Source organism: Bactrocera neohumeralis, unplaced genomic scaffold, assembly GCF_024586455.1.
Source record: "Bactrocera neohumeralis isolate Rockhampton unplaced genomic scaffold, APGP_CSIRO_Bneo_wtdbg2-racon-allhic-juicebox.fasta_v2 cluster09, whole genome shotgun sequence".
Taxonomy (NCBI): Eukaryota; Metazoa; Arthropoda; class Insecta; order Diptera; family Tephritidae; genus Bactrocera; species Bactrocera neohumeralis.
In genome coordinates, this window is record NW_026089622.1 from 23,947,791 (window position 1) to 23,961,543 (window position 13,753).

General features: G+C 38.2%; 1 protein-coding gene and 1 long non-coding RNA gene across 6 annotated transcripts in view; one reads left to right on the plus strand and one right to left on the minus strand.

The window, feature by feature from the left end:
* The window catches only part of LOC126764341 (uncharacterized), a 473,995-nt gene that overhangs the window by 397,108 nt on the left and 63,134 nt on the right, over positions 1–13,753 (minus strand). The gene's annotated exons all lie outside the window — the stretch shown is intronic.
* Positions 1–13,753, plus strand: part of LOC126764081 (synaptosomal-associated protein 25) — a 532,618-nt gene that overhangs the window by 294,493 nt on the left and 224,372 nt on the right. For all 5 annotated transcript variants that reach the window (XM_050481865.1, XM_050481867.1, XM_050481868.1 and 2 more), the window contains 2 exons: positions 6,740–6,857; positions 6,914–7,042. In XM_050481865.1, the coding sequence (XP_050337822.1) occupies positions 6,740–6,857; positions 6,914–7,042 (247 nt within the window). The remainder of the gene's footprint in view (positions 1–6,739; positions 6,858–6,913; positions 7,043–13,753) is intronic.

Genomic DNA, 13,753 nt, shown 5'->3' on the forward strand with positions numbered 1-13,753 from the left:
ACCTTCTTATGGAGCCAAGAAATACGTGTAGCAAGTTTCATCATGATTTCTCAATTGTTACTCAAGTTACAGCTTGCACGGACGGACAGTCGGACGGACGGACAGACAGAGATCCGGATTTCAACTCTACTCGTCACCCTGATCACTTTGGTATATATAACCCTATATCTGACTCCTTTAGTTTTAGGACTTACAAACAACCGTTATGTGAACAAAACTATAATACTCTCCTTATCAACTTTGTTGCGAGAGTATAAAAATATCTTAATAAAAAAACTCGAGTTCGCAGATGGGCGTTATCGGCCCACACAACGCTCACAAAACGCTTTTAAATGAAAATCTATAATGAACCTCCAAATTAAGATATAAAAAGGAAGAAAGGTGACGAACATTTTATACTCTTGCCACTTGCAAGATTCAAAGTTGTGGAAATAACTTAAGGTGTAAAACGTCAGCCAGAGGATCGGAAACTTAGCAATTATATATATATATATATATATATACGACGTTTTACATATATATATGCCACATACACTGACGACATATTCGGCATAAATTTTGTTAAAAGACAGGAAAATCATGATGCGTACTATATGGGAATTTTATCTATAAACTATTATCATGCCACATCCTAAAAAAATAAATGTACCTCAAATGCAATCACCAACCACATGGAGCAAGGACAGTCGGGTGTTCGAAAATCCTGGTAATAAAAATATGGAGATATATCGGTGTACATATTCGGTTTTTATGGGCTTGATCAGTTTTGGTTGGATGTGATACTTCTCGATTTGTGTGCTGGATAGTGAAAGAATCAAGTGGATTTTAATTATGTTATTTGGGAAGAAGGCGAGGGTGTAGTCCGATTTCGCTCATTTTCACTCTGTATTATAGGGATAAGGATTCAGTCGAAATCGGTTGGTCGGGTCGCGAGATATGAGATTTCATCAACAAGTGCGTAGCACAATCGCCATAGTAGTAGTCAAATTACGCCCATTTACGAACTTGTAATTTTGTTTGTACTAAGGAACTCGCATGCCAAGTTTCATCAAGATACCTCAATTTTTACTGAAGGTACCAACAGACAGTCTGCCGTATTTCAATTTTTCTCCTCATCCTTATCATTTATATACGTATAACCTTATTTCTATCATGTTTAGTTTTAGGTGATACATACAACCGTTAGGTGAACAAAACAATTGTACATATCTTAAAAATCACTTAAGGAAGAATATCCAAATCCGCTCAGATCGAAGTCCTAAGCCCCACAACTGACACTGTAAAAAAAGATAAAATCGGTGATAATCCCGCCCACTCCTTGAAAACTACTTCTTCTTCTTAATTGGCGTAGACACCGCTTACGCGATTATAGCCGAGTTGACAACTGCGCGCCAGTCGTTTCTTCTTTTCGCTAGAAGGAGTTTGGCTTTTGTTCGTCGCGAGAGGACTTTACTTTTCAATTGCCTACTCAGTCCGAAGTAGCACCTGTTGGCAAGAGCAAACCTGCGTTGCATTTCCAGGCTGACATTGTTGGTGGTGTTTACGCTGGTTCCAAGATAGACGAAATTATCTACAACTTCAAAGTTATGACTGTCAACAGTGACGTGAGTGCCACGTCGCGAGTGCGACAACTGTTTGTTTGATGACAGGAGATATTTCGTCTTGTCCTCGTTCACTGCCAGACCCATTTGCATTGCTTCCTTGTCCAGTCTGCAGAAAGCAGAACTAACGGCGGGGGTGTTGAGGCCGAGGATATCAATATCATCGGCATACGCCAGCAGCTGTACACTCTTATAAAAGATTGTACCTGTTCGATTAAGTTCTGCAGCTCGAATTATTTTCTCCAGCAGCAGGTTGAAGAAGTCGCACGATAGGGAGTCGGGCCTTTCGTGTTGCTCAACGTCAGTTTACACAGCCGTATTAGTTTTGCGGGGATACCAAATTCAAAAATCGCTGCATAAAGGCAGCTCCTTTTCGTGCTGTCGAAAGCAGCTTTGAAATCGACGAAGAGATGGTGTGTGTCGATTCTCCTTTTACGGGTCTTTTCCAAGATTTGGAGTATGGTGAATATCTGGTGGGTTGCTGATTTGCCAGATCTAAAGCCGTACTGATAAGGTCCAATCAGTTTGTTGACGGTGGGCTTTAATCTTTCACACAATACGCTCGAGAGAACCTTATATGCGATGTTGAGGAGGCTTATCCCACGGTAGTTGGGGCAGATTGCGGGGTCTCCTTTTTTATGGATTAGGCATAGCACACTTAAATTCCAATCGTTGGGCATGCTTTCGTCCAACCATATTTTACAAAGAAACTGATGAATGCTCTCTATCAGTTCTTCGCCGCCGTGTTTGAATAGCTCGGCCGGCAATCCATCGGCCTCCGCCGCTTTGTTGTTCTTCAGGCGGGTAATTGCTATAATTGAAAACTACTAAGAGCGCGATAGAAAAATTATTACTCCAGTGGTATTAAATTTTACACGTCGGATGATACAATACCCCTTTATTGAAAAATGGACGATCGGTGTCGCACTGCCCGAATTTCGGTGAAAAGCCATATCTTAAACCTACTCGACCGATATAGAGAAAATTTGGTATATAATGTTACCTTGACATTTATATATTATTAGAGAGCTGTAGCAAATACATAATGTTCGTGCAAACTCGACTAGGCATTCAGAAATTGTTTAAATTACACTTTTAACTATGGTTAAGGGCTAAGGGTCGAGTTCAAGTCTAATATGCTGTTCGCGATACTTGAATTTCAGAAGTGATGAGAACCAATCAGTGAGTTTTTATTAACTTTATTTTATTTTATTTTATTTTATCTTATTTTATTTTATTTTATTTTATTTTATTTTATTTTATTTTATTTTATTTTATTTTACTTTGTTTTATTTTATTTTATTTTTAAATTCACAATCAAAGAAAATTCTGTTTGTGAGAACATTGGCAATGTCAAGTAAACATTGTCTGACAGACACAAAGGCCGAAGTTTTGTATAAAATGTTATGTCAGAAATCATATAGCTGGACGAAACTGTACTGGGAGGTTTTGTTTACTGCCGGATTTGCTTCAAAGTATTAAACTACTGAAATGGTCAGACGTCTAAACTAGTTCGTCACCCTGCTTCAAAAAAAAATTAAGAATCATAACACAGCTTCAGACAAAGATGAATCCATTGAAAAGTTTATATCATGGATTATTGAAGACTGTCGGTCATTTTCGACGGCGCATAGTTTTGTCTTCTAGATGGATGTATGTATTAAATATCTTTGTAAGTAGGGATGAAGCTTAAGCTACATCTACATCTCTATTATGTGAGGTCTATGGGTGAGAATTTTATTAAGAAGCTTGACAGTCTTTTTAAGGAATATGTTGTTCAGAATATGGACCAAATTAAATACATTACTGACAGGGGACATAATAAGATTAAAGATTACATCAGAACATAAGCCTATTGCAGGAGCCATCTATTTTCAAATGTTTTAGATGAGACGTTCGCTGACATAAAAGAACTCACCGTTTACTTAGAGTCTTGCTAAAAATTGTCAAATATTAAAAAAAAAAAAAAATTTGCTGAATCTTTTTTCCACTTCATTGAAAGCACAATAAAACAAGTAAGAAGGGCTCAGTTCGTGTACAACCGAACATTTCATACTCTTGCAACTTGCAAGAATCAAAGCCAGGGAATATAGAGTAAAGTTATATATGGGCTAGGCTATTTTAGGCACAAAGGTACACTATTATGAGGAAAACATGCTCTGTTATTTTCATTGGGATAACTCGCATATTGGCCGATATATATATGCCGTACAAAGTCACCCCGAAAATCTTTATAATAAATATATGGGGGCTAAGGGAATTATTGGTCCGATTCAACCCATTTTTAACATACAGACGTACCATTATCAGAAAAGAATTATCCCTTAACCTCAGTTATATGTATATGTATATCACATATTGACTAACAGTGTCGATCAACAGTCAACTATTGGGCTTGAACAGTTTTTAGGCATATTCGGTAGGCATGTAAATGACAAATAGGAAATTTTATTTGCTACAAAAAAGATCTGATGGCAAAATCGCTATCATTAATACTTCTCCAGATTTTCGGCTTTTTATGTAAGGCTGTATGGAATTTTCATATATTTTTTATAACATACCAAATGATATCACAATTCGTATTACATTTCTCTAAAAAGAATCATTAAATTGATTCTCGAAAACAAAAATTCAAAATACTTTGAGGTATCCGCAAAGGAATACTAATACAAACCAAAAATATCCCAATCGTCCATAACCAATAGACGTGGATCAATAAATTGAAATAATAATAACCGCAGGCTTATTCAAACAAAACAAGCACATGCTTAAAGTAACAGATACAATTGGCAAACCAATTACGAGTATCAACAAACAAATATACCAAAAATTAATAACATTGGTGAAAACCATTTTTTAGGGTAAACTTTGATTTATAAACAGATACGAAAACCTGACAAATCATTTGAATTTTAATGGATACAGGGCAACCGATTCTTATTTACTAACAGGAATTTATAATTACACAATTACTTTAGTAATTACGAAGAGTCTAAGAACCATTAATGGTTCTACTAACATAAAAAGACGTATTTATGAAATTGATAACCTTTTGGTTGAGGCTGTGTGCTTACTTGTTCACTTTCATTTTGCCTCTTTGGTATATTTGTTTGTTGATAATTGGTTTGCCTTTTACATCTGTTACCCAGACCTGTGCTTGTTTGCTTATATAGGTCTGTTATTATTAGTATTTGAATTGATTGATCCACGTACACGGAACACTTCTTCAGCCTGCTGAATGGCACAGAAAGCATAACTCTAGGAGAAGTCGAACCCGATGAAAAAATTCAAATATCAATCACCCGCCTGAAGAACAGCAAAGCAGAACTAAATAAGGAAGGTACTATCTTCTATAAGAGTGCACAACTGATGGCGATATTATTGGCCTCAACAACTCCGCCGTTAGTTCTGCTTTCTGCAGAATGGATAAGGAAGCAGAGCAAATGGGTCTGGTAGTGAACGAGGGCAAAATGAAATAGGAGATATCATCATCAAACAAACAGTCCTCGCACTCGCGACTAGGCACCCACGTCACTGTAGACAGTCATAACTTTGAAGTCGTAGATAATTTGGTCTATTTTGGAACCAGCATCAACACCAACAACAACGTCAGTCTGGAAATCCAAAGCAGAGTATCTCTTGCCAACAGGTGCAACTCGGACTAAATAGGCAATTGAGAAATAAAGTCTTCTCTCGACGAACAAAAACAAAACTATATACATAAGTCACTCGTTATTCCCGTTCTGCTAAATGGTGCAGAGGCATGGACCATGACAACATCTGATAAGTCGACGATACGAGTTTTTGAGCAGTTTCTACGCCAGCAAAGAAGAAGAAGAAGATCCACGTATGTACATTGGCTCTGGACGATTGGGATTTTTTTGGTTCTAATTAGTATTCCTTTGCGGATTCCTTATTCCATTTGAAAAATTTGGTAAATATTTTACAATTTTATTAAGCTTTGCTATTCTCTTCATAGTAACCTTAAGATTATGTATATACGGAATAGTAAAGGCATATGAATGTTACCAGAACTAACAAGATATAAAAAAACGTTAAATGTTAGGAAGTGTATGATATGAAGTATAACGGCTTCAAGCCCAGCGGCTTTGAATTGGATACAGTTCATTTGAACGCAGAGGAGATTTAAGGAACTTATTCCTTATCGCTGTCACCCAAATGCACTAACAAATCTTCGTATGCAACAAACACAACACACCCCATATCTATCAGTAGCTAATATTAAATAGGTATACAGGGTTTGCCCGGAAAGTAAAGAGACCTGCGACTTCGACAAATACCGACAATGTGACTAGTGTGCGCAAAGTTTTGAGCTCAGACTGTCCACTAAGTATTCAGTAATTGATCAGCTGTTAAATTTATCAAAATCTGTGGTTCACGACATTGACGGAGCACTTGAACATGCCCAAGGTGTGCGCGAAGATCGTCTGGAAAGGGCTCACTGACGACCAGAAATTGTGGCGAGTAGAAGTGGGTCAAGAAAATTTGAAGTGAATCCCAATTTTTGAAAAACGACGAATGCATCGACGCTGAAAGATTATATATTGAAAGTTTTTGATTGAAATTAAATAATTTTTTTTAAATTGACTTAATCCTATTACTTTCCGAATTTGAACATCTAACATACATACATATGTATGTATTTATCAGCAGCAGATGTTATTATAAGAAAACAGTCTTAAGAATAGGAATAAAGAGAAATAATGCATTGCAGTAAGCGTCCCAGCCACTTAAAACCGTTAAAAGTGACAGACGACGGTCAGATATTTTGAAAATTAATCCAAAATTTAAAGAACCCAAATGCAAATCATCCCGAAATATTATTATTAAAAGATTGAGGAAGTCCGAGGACGGCCTTCATATTAAAGGGAAGGAGATAAACCTGACCGCAAATGCCTCGCTGGTCGCTTCATGCAAATGTCAATGCAATGCAATGGGAGAAATTGGACACCTCTAGCGGAAGCACGAAGGCAGCAGCGTTGTTTCAGATTTCAGTTTTTAGTTTTATATAGCAACTCATAAGGTGCCATTGAAACTCACCACATTTATAATTTCTTATACAATAAAACAATATTTTATACCATAATATATTTACATATAATATTATATTTTTTTAGAGCAATTGGACAGGATTGAAGAAGGAATGGATCAAATAAACGCTGATATGAGAGAAGCTGAAAAAAATTTGAGTGGAATGGAAAAATGCTGCGGAATTTGTGTTCTTCCCTGCAATAAGTAAGATTTTATTTATTGATATATCTCTAATTTCACTTTTTTAACTGAAACAATAGGAGCCAATCATTTAAAGAAGATGATGGAACATGGAAAGGCAATGACGATGGAAAGGTTGTAAACAATCAACCTCAAAGAGTTATGGACGATAGAAATGGAATGATGGCCCAAGCGGGATATATAGGAAGGTAGTTATGTAAACGAAAATAATTCAAAATTTACACATTTAATTTTTTTAAACTAAGAACTTTATTTATCTAAAGAATTCTTTGTTATGCCAGAACTTTGGCATATTAATTTATGCTTGCCTATTCAAAGTATACATTTAATGTTTGATTGATTTTGCCTGTGTTCGTTGCAAAACCAACGTATAATCGAATATTCCTAACATTATCAATGAAGATAACCGTATAGAAAAATTTTGTTGAACTGCTTAACTATATTAAAAATACAGCCATATACATCCGTTCTTGCAATTCCATTTACATTGTGGTTTCTTAAACCGCAACTCTTTTTAATTGAAACTTTTAAACTTTGTAAATGAAATAAACGAAACTTACTTACGAAACGATCATCACAGTTTGGGTCAAAAATAATATCGCGCAAATCAGTTCTGTAAGAGAATATTAATACGTTTTTTTAACTTTAAATAAATTAAATTAAATTTTAATATCTAACCGGAAAGCAAGTGTCAATTGAGATATCTGTAATTTGAAGTACTTGATGCTTATTGCTGGCTTAATGCTCTGATAAGAGTTAACTCTAGTAACTAATCTCTCCCCCAAACTGTTTTCGAACTTCAATTTAGTTTAAAGTCATATTAATCAATCAACATATTGGAAAAGGAAACAATGAAGACTTTTTTGTATTCTTTAATTTAAATTAATCTAATTTAATTCAATCATTCTGGCTTTCCCCTAGTCTCAATATGTCCACTATAGTAGGATTATCATTTTCATAGTCAGCCATGCGCATTTCGCACACATCGCAATAGATCTCTTATTCTAAATGAAATTGAATAAACATATCTAACATAGTAATAGCTGTGCTTTGCTATATGTAAATATGATATCAAACGTGACCATTAATGATTTCGTCAATAAACAAATAAAACAAATTCAATAGCAATGTTTGCATGCCCTCGTTGCACGTCGCACAGAGTTAAATTTTTTTTTTACCGAATGTTGTTTGAAATAAATCACGAAAATACAGCAAAGATGACAAGATATTAAACTTATTGATTCAAGAGAGAGCTTAGAACATTTATTTTTTTAATTCCTGTCGATAAAATTTTAATATTTTAAAAACAATTTTTAAGCATTTTGTAATTCGATATTCAATTTTAGTGCTCGGTCCTCAAGAGGACCTTAATCATGCAAATACAACTACAAATATACATATTCATATTATAAATAAATACTAAGCATTTTAAACTATAAAGCAAAAAATTACTTTATTAATTACTTAATTAAAACTGATAGTAATATTGACCGAAAAAGCTTGTATTATTGTGAGAAAAATGTTATATACTCGATATACGAAAAATATGCTGCGAATTCGATGAAATCGTGAATAAATTACATTCAAATTTAGTATATTTTCTATCACATACAATCATATGGAGTAAATTCAGCCAAATGTTTGAATATTGATATTAGATAAATGCGCTGCTAGGTCAAATTTTTGCAAAAATTTATGTTATTTAGGCACAAAGATACACCCTTAGGAGGCACAAAGATACATTCTTATGAGTAACACACTTTTTCGTATTTTCATTGTTATATACGCGGTATAAAGTCACCTAGAAATTCGAAAATCTTTATATTAGGGATATTGGGGATATACAGTATTGACCCGGTCCTACCGTCCTATAACGCATCATAAGCACGACGGAAATACATATTGAGCGACGTAGAGAGTTTACATAGCGCACAGCGACGTATAGAGTTTAGCCTTTATTTGTTGTAAGAAGACTTTACTTTTCAATTGCCTACTCAATCTAAGAAGTGCTACGGTAACGATTCTGCTTTGGATTTCAAGGTTGATATTGTTGTTAGTGTTGTTGCTGGTGACTTCAAAGTTATGACTGTCAACAATGATGTGTAAGCCAAGTCGCGAATGCGACGAATGAATGTCGTACATCTATTACAACATCACCGATAGCTTTATGAATTTTCCTATACTGGAATCTAGTACAACAGATAACCATATTTCGGGTCTCGTTCAAGTCGATCAGCCTCAATCCATTTGGAGATGTTCAACCATGGAGGCTGAATTTACCGACCGATCAGTGTTATGTTGAAAAATTTTGTTCTAATGCGAGTTGTGACTAGACGCTTATCAACATGTAATTTCACTTAAAAGTGGGGTGGCCACACCCATTTTCCAACTTTGACCCCGGCTCATAAAAAACGTAATTCAAATCATCAGTCAAACGTAAATGTTTAACACTCCGGAGTATTTAGGAATTCATTTATCGCCCTTTTAGTAGTTTATATTTGGATTATGAGGGGTTATGATCTGATTCCATTAATTTTCACACTGTCGGTAAGCGTTCTTACAGAATTTGTTATGCGCGAATTTGATTATTAGCTTGAATGGTTTGTGAGATTTGTACTATATATTAGGGTGGGTCAAAAAAAGGATTTATTTTTTTTCATACCCTGAAAAAATTGTTGATAGACACCTCAAAGAAATGCTTCCCAAGTAAGAGCTCTTAATTGTAACTGGAAGTTCCTCCTCTTAACTGTTTTAGAGTTTTTATACCCTGAACAGGGTTAAGTTTGCCACAAAGTTTGTAATACCCAGAAGGAAGCGTCGTAGACCCTATAAAGTATATACTTATATAAATGATCAGTATGTTGAGCTGAGTGGATTTAGCCACGCCCGTCTGTCTGTCTGTCCGTCTGTATATATACGAAGTAGAACCTCAATTTTTAAGATATCATTTCCACTCACAAAAGAGAGTGTTCAAAGTGTACGGACGTGTTATTTAATTCGCTCCGTGAATTCAATCTTTACAAAAAACACATTAATAATAAAATCAAGCAAAAAGTAAATCAAAAAAACAATTTATTAAATTGTAAACTAACATTAAAAAAATTAATAATAATAAAAATAAACAAATAGTGCACGAATCAACAAGTGAAAACAAAAAATTAAACAAACAATAATGAGTGCTTCGCAGCCTAACCAGCAAGGCCGTAGGCATTCTTTAAATGCTTACTTCAGCTTTGTCGACCCAACAACAACAACAACTACTGGCAATAAAAAGTATAACGGCGATGAGGAGTCATCGCGGCGATCAGCTGAAAAGGAATCGAAGCAAAGAACGCAGTCAGCAGAAGCAGCCGAAAACAACAATCGGACAACAACAAATGCCCTGACAGCAACCAGTCTGCAGGTACCGAAGGCAATGAAGAAAATCACAACGCAAGGTGTACCAACGAAAAAAGGCCAGTCTGTACAAACTGGCATTGACCGCTACATTAACATAAAAAGGAAATTAAGTCCTTCAAAGCCAGCGGTCAATTCTAAAAAATTTCAAAGCGGTACGCCAATTAAGAATAAACCGGAAGTTTTAAATGACAATAGATTTGCCTTACTAAGCAATGGATCAGACGACGATGCGAAGGATACCACCACAGTCGTTAATGCCAAACCACCTCCAATATATTCGTGCGAGCGTAGCAGTAATGCCCTCGTTGCTGCTTAAGTTAAATTGTAGATACTAACAATTTTCATATAGTGCCTTTGAAAAAAGGGAATATAGATGAAACAAAAATTCAGTAGTACACTGAAAAACGTTGTATGGATATAGTTAAATTTGTAATGGGGTTTCGTCCATAGCTGAGGTATGCTCAGCCGCTCCAGGGTCAGCCTTGGGACCCACGAACCCTTAGCAAAAATATTTACTTTTTGTAGTAGATGTATCCACACCCCTTATGTGGACAGCCAGACCAGCTTATTGGATTTGGTGTGCCAGGCGTTGGTTCTTGTTGAAGTCGGCACGGTAATTACGGTAAGGTGGTGTTCCTTCTATCTTCTGGTGAGGAGTAGTCACTCCCAGACACGGCGTTGACTGTACGGTACAGTGCAGTATATTCCCGATCCCCACTGCCTATTGCTGCTGGCTGCTGTGCGACCGTCCTCGCTGGCGAGCTGGAAGAAATGATCGCATTCGGTTTTTTTTTTTTTTTTTTTTTTTTTTTTTTTTGTTTTTGTCACCCTGGCGGGTAGTGTCGGATTCGCTTGATGCGCCTACCGATTAAAACCCCCCCACACTGGTTGCCAACCGTATGGTTATGAACCTAGAAGATAAATTGCGGGAGAAGGAGGAAGATTCAGTTGCGAGCGGTGGTGGCCCTCAAAAGAATCTGACGCTAATAAGCGAAGCTCGAGGTTTTGGTTAGGTGGGAGCGGAAGGATTTGTCAGGAACATGGCCTTCTGAAACGGTCGGTTTTCTTGCACCTGAGAGTGGCAAGACAGTTGATGCTGGGGTTTGCGTGGGATGCAACTGACGCCCGGAGATTTGCAGCGTAAGAAATAGCTGCCGATTGAATGGAAGGGAGATTTGTTTCCACTAGGATCTCTTTGTTTCTAACATACCACGGGAAACTAAGGGCTGATCTGAGTAGACGCATGTATGTGGATTGAAGCCTGGACAGTTGTCTGGGTGAGGCAGAGCCCCAAATAGGGATGGCGTAGGAGCAGATGCTCTAATGATGGCATTAAAAGCTCGCTTTTTGGTGCTTTGTGAAACCTTTTTATTGGTGAAAAAGGGTTTTAATGCGCCGAAGGCGCTATTGGCTTTACCTCGAACTGCTGTGATTTGTTTCGTCCAGGTTAGCCGCCTGTCGAAGACAACACCGAGGTATTTCGCGGAAGGGCTCCATTTGATGGGGAACCTATTTACCAAGATTTTTGGTGGAATGCGTTTCCTCCGTGAAAAGAATATTGCCTCTGATTTGGTTGTGTTGATGTCGAATCTCCACAACCAGTACCAGCCGAGGACGGTGGGGATGAATTTATTGAGGGCGGATGTGCTGAAGTTAATTGTACGGGAGGCGTACAAGAAGGCGACATCATCTGCATATTGTGCTGTGAGGATTTTCTCCTCGGTTGGGATGTCGTAACAATAAATGTTGAACAGCACTGGGGAGAGTTTGGACCCCTGAGGAACTCTCGCCGTGATCGGGTGAGCTTCGGAGAGCTCACCATTCACCCTAGCAGTGATTTGCCGCTCAGACAAGAAGGATTTAACTAAGCCAATGAGGCATTGTGGGAAATTTAGTTTTATGCCAGACCCGATCGAATGCTTGTTTACAGTCAAGCAGGAGCATAGGGATGTGTCTTCCTTTGTTGAGGTTGTTAGCGACAAATTCGGAGACCCGCAGAAGTTGGTGTGCGGTGCCGTATTGCTTTCGAAACCCATGTTGGAAGTCGGGAAGAATTTTCTTTTCCGAAACAAATTTCTCCAGTCGGGAAAGAATTAGGCTTTCGGCTACTTTGCTGAGGGTGCAGAGTAGGCTGATGGGGCGATGGTTTGTCGGATCGCTTAGAGGTTTTCCCTGTTTGGGAAAAAAGACGACTGTGGCGGCTTTCCAGGCCGGAGGAAAATATTGGAAGCGCATCATCGCGTTTATGATGTTGTTTAGGGCAACAAGGTGTTTCCGCGGTAAGATTTTCAAGACGCCGTTACCGATACTGTCGTGGCCTGGAGCTTTCCGGTTTTTGAGAGAGCGGATGGCCTCGGAGACTTCTTTGGGGGGCTGAAACTCGACCGTTTGGAAGGTTGTGCTCCGGACAGTTGCTAACACTTCTTCGTGAAAGGAAGAGAATTTTTGGAGGCTTGGAAGGGGGAGCATTGGTTTTTTAGGGATTGAGCAAAGACGTTGGCTTTGTCCTTGTCTTGTGGATAAGAGATCCCGTCTTTAATTAGGGCGGGGAGGTGAAGTTTACGATTTCTTAAGGATCTGATAACCTTCCAGCAGCTTTTAGGGTGCTGTTCGGCTTCAGCGATGTAGGAGTTGAAGTCTTCAGAGCTTCTTTGGAGGAGGAGAACCTTTAATTCCCTTTGAGTGGAATTTAAAGTTTGGCGTAGCCGGGGGAGTCTGTGCTTTTGCCAGAGTTTGCGGATATCGCATTCGGTGTGAAGTGCATGCTTATATAGCAGCATAGCGCAGCTTTCGTCATCGTAGTGAGGTAAGTTGTGTGCGTAGCTTTGGTCAATGCGGTGAGGTGAAGTTTAATACGTGTAGGATAATTCTAGTATGGTGGAAAGCTCTATGTTGAGGTATGGTGAGGGTAAATGATGTACGGTGTTGAAGTAAATTATTGTAATGTGGTAAAAGCCACGTTACAGTCCCCCCCCCTCACTTCGGACAACGATACTTCGCTGGATACAGGTGGAAGGAGTGATTTCGATCTCCCACGATGATTTGGCTGGAAGCTGGCTGGCTGTCCTGGTTGGCATGTGCCGTGGACGAGGAGCGGGTGTGGAAATCTTTATTTAGCAGCAATTTCTTAACCTATGGTACAAGGTGTCTTATGTCCTATGATTATGCGTACTTACAACAAGTAAAATTAATTTTCATCTCTGGCCTTGTGTGTTTAGTCGTACAAATGTAGCACGCATCCCTCCTTGCCGTATCGCACCAATACGCGATCGCCTTTCAACTTCTGCAGGGCTAAACGTCGGCCTCGGAAGAATAGCGTTCTCCTCGCGAGAGGTCGTGCTTCCGGTGGTGGACGAAAAGGTCGTGGCTTTGTAGGCTCATCTGGTGACTGTGGTTTGCGCTTGGTATGGCGGCCCGATGCGTGTGGCATTCCGCAGATTAAGTGTTTCATTTTGATTATCTAGAAAGAGATGGGCAAACGGACGCTTCGATTAGTGTTG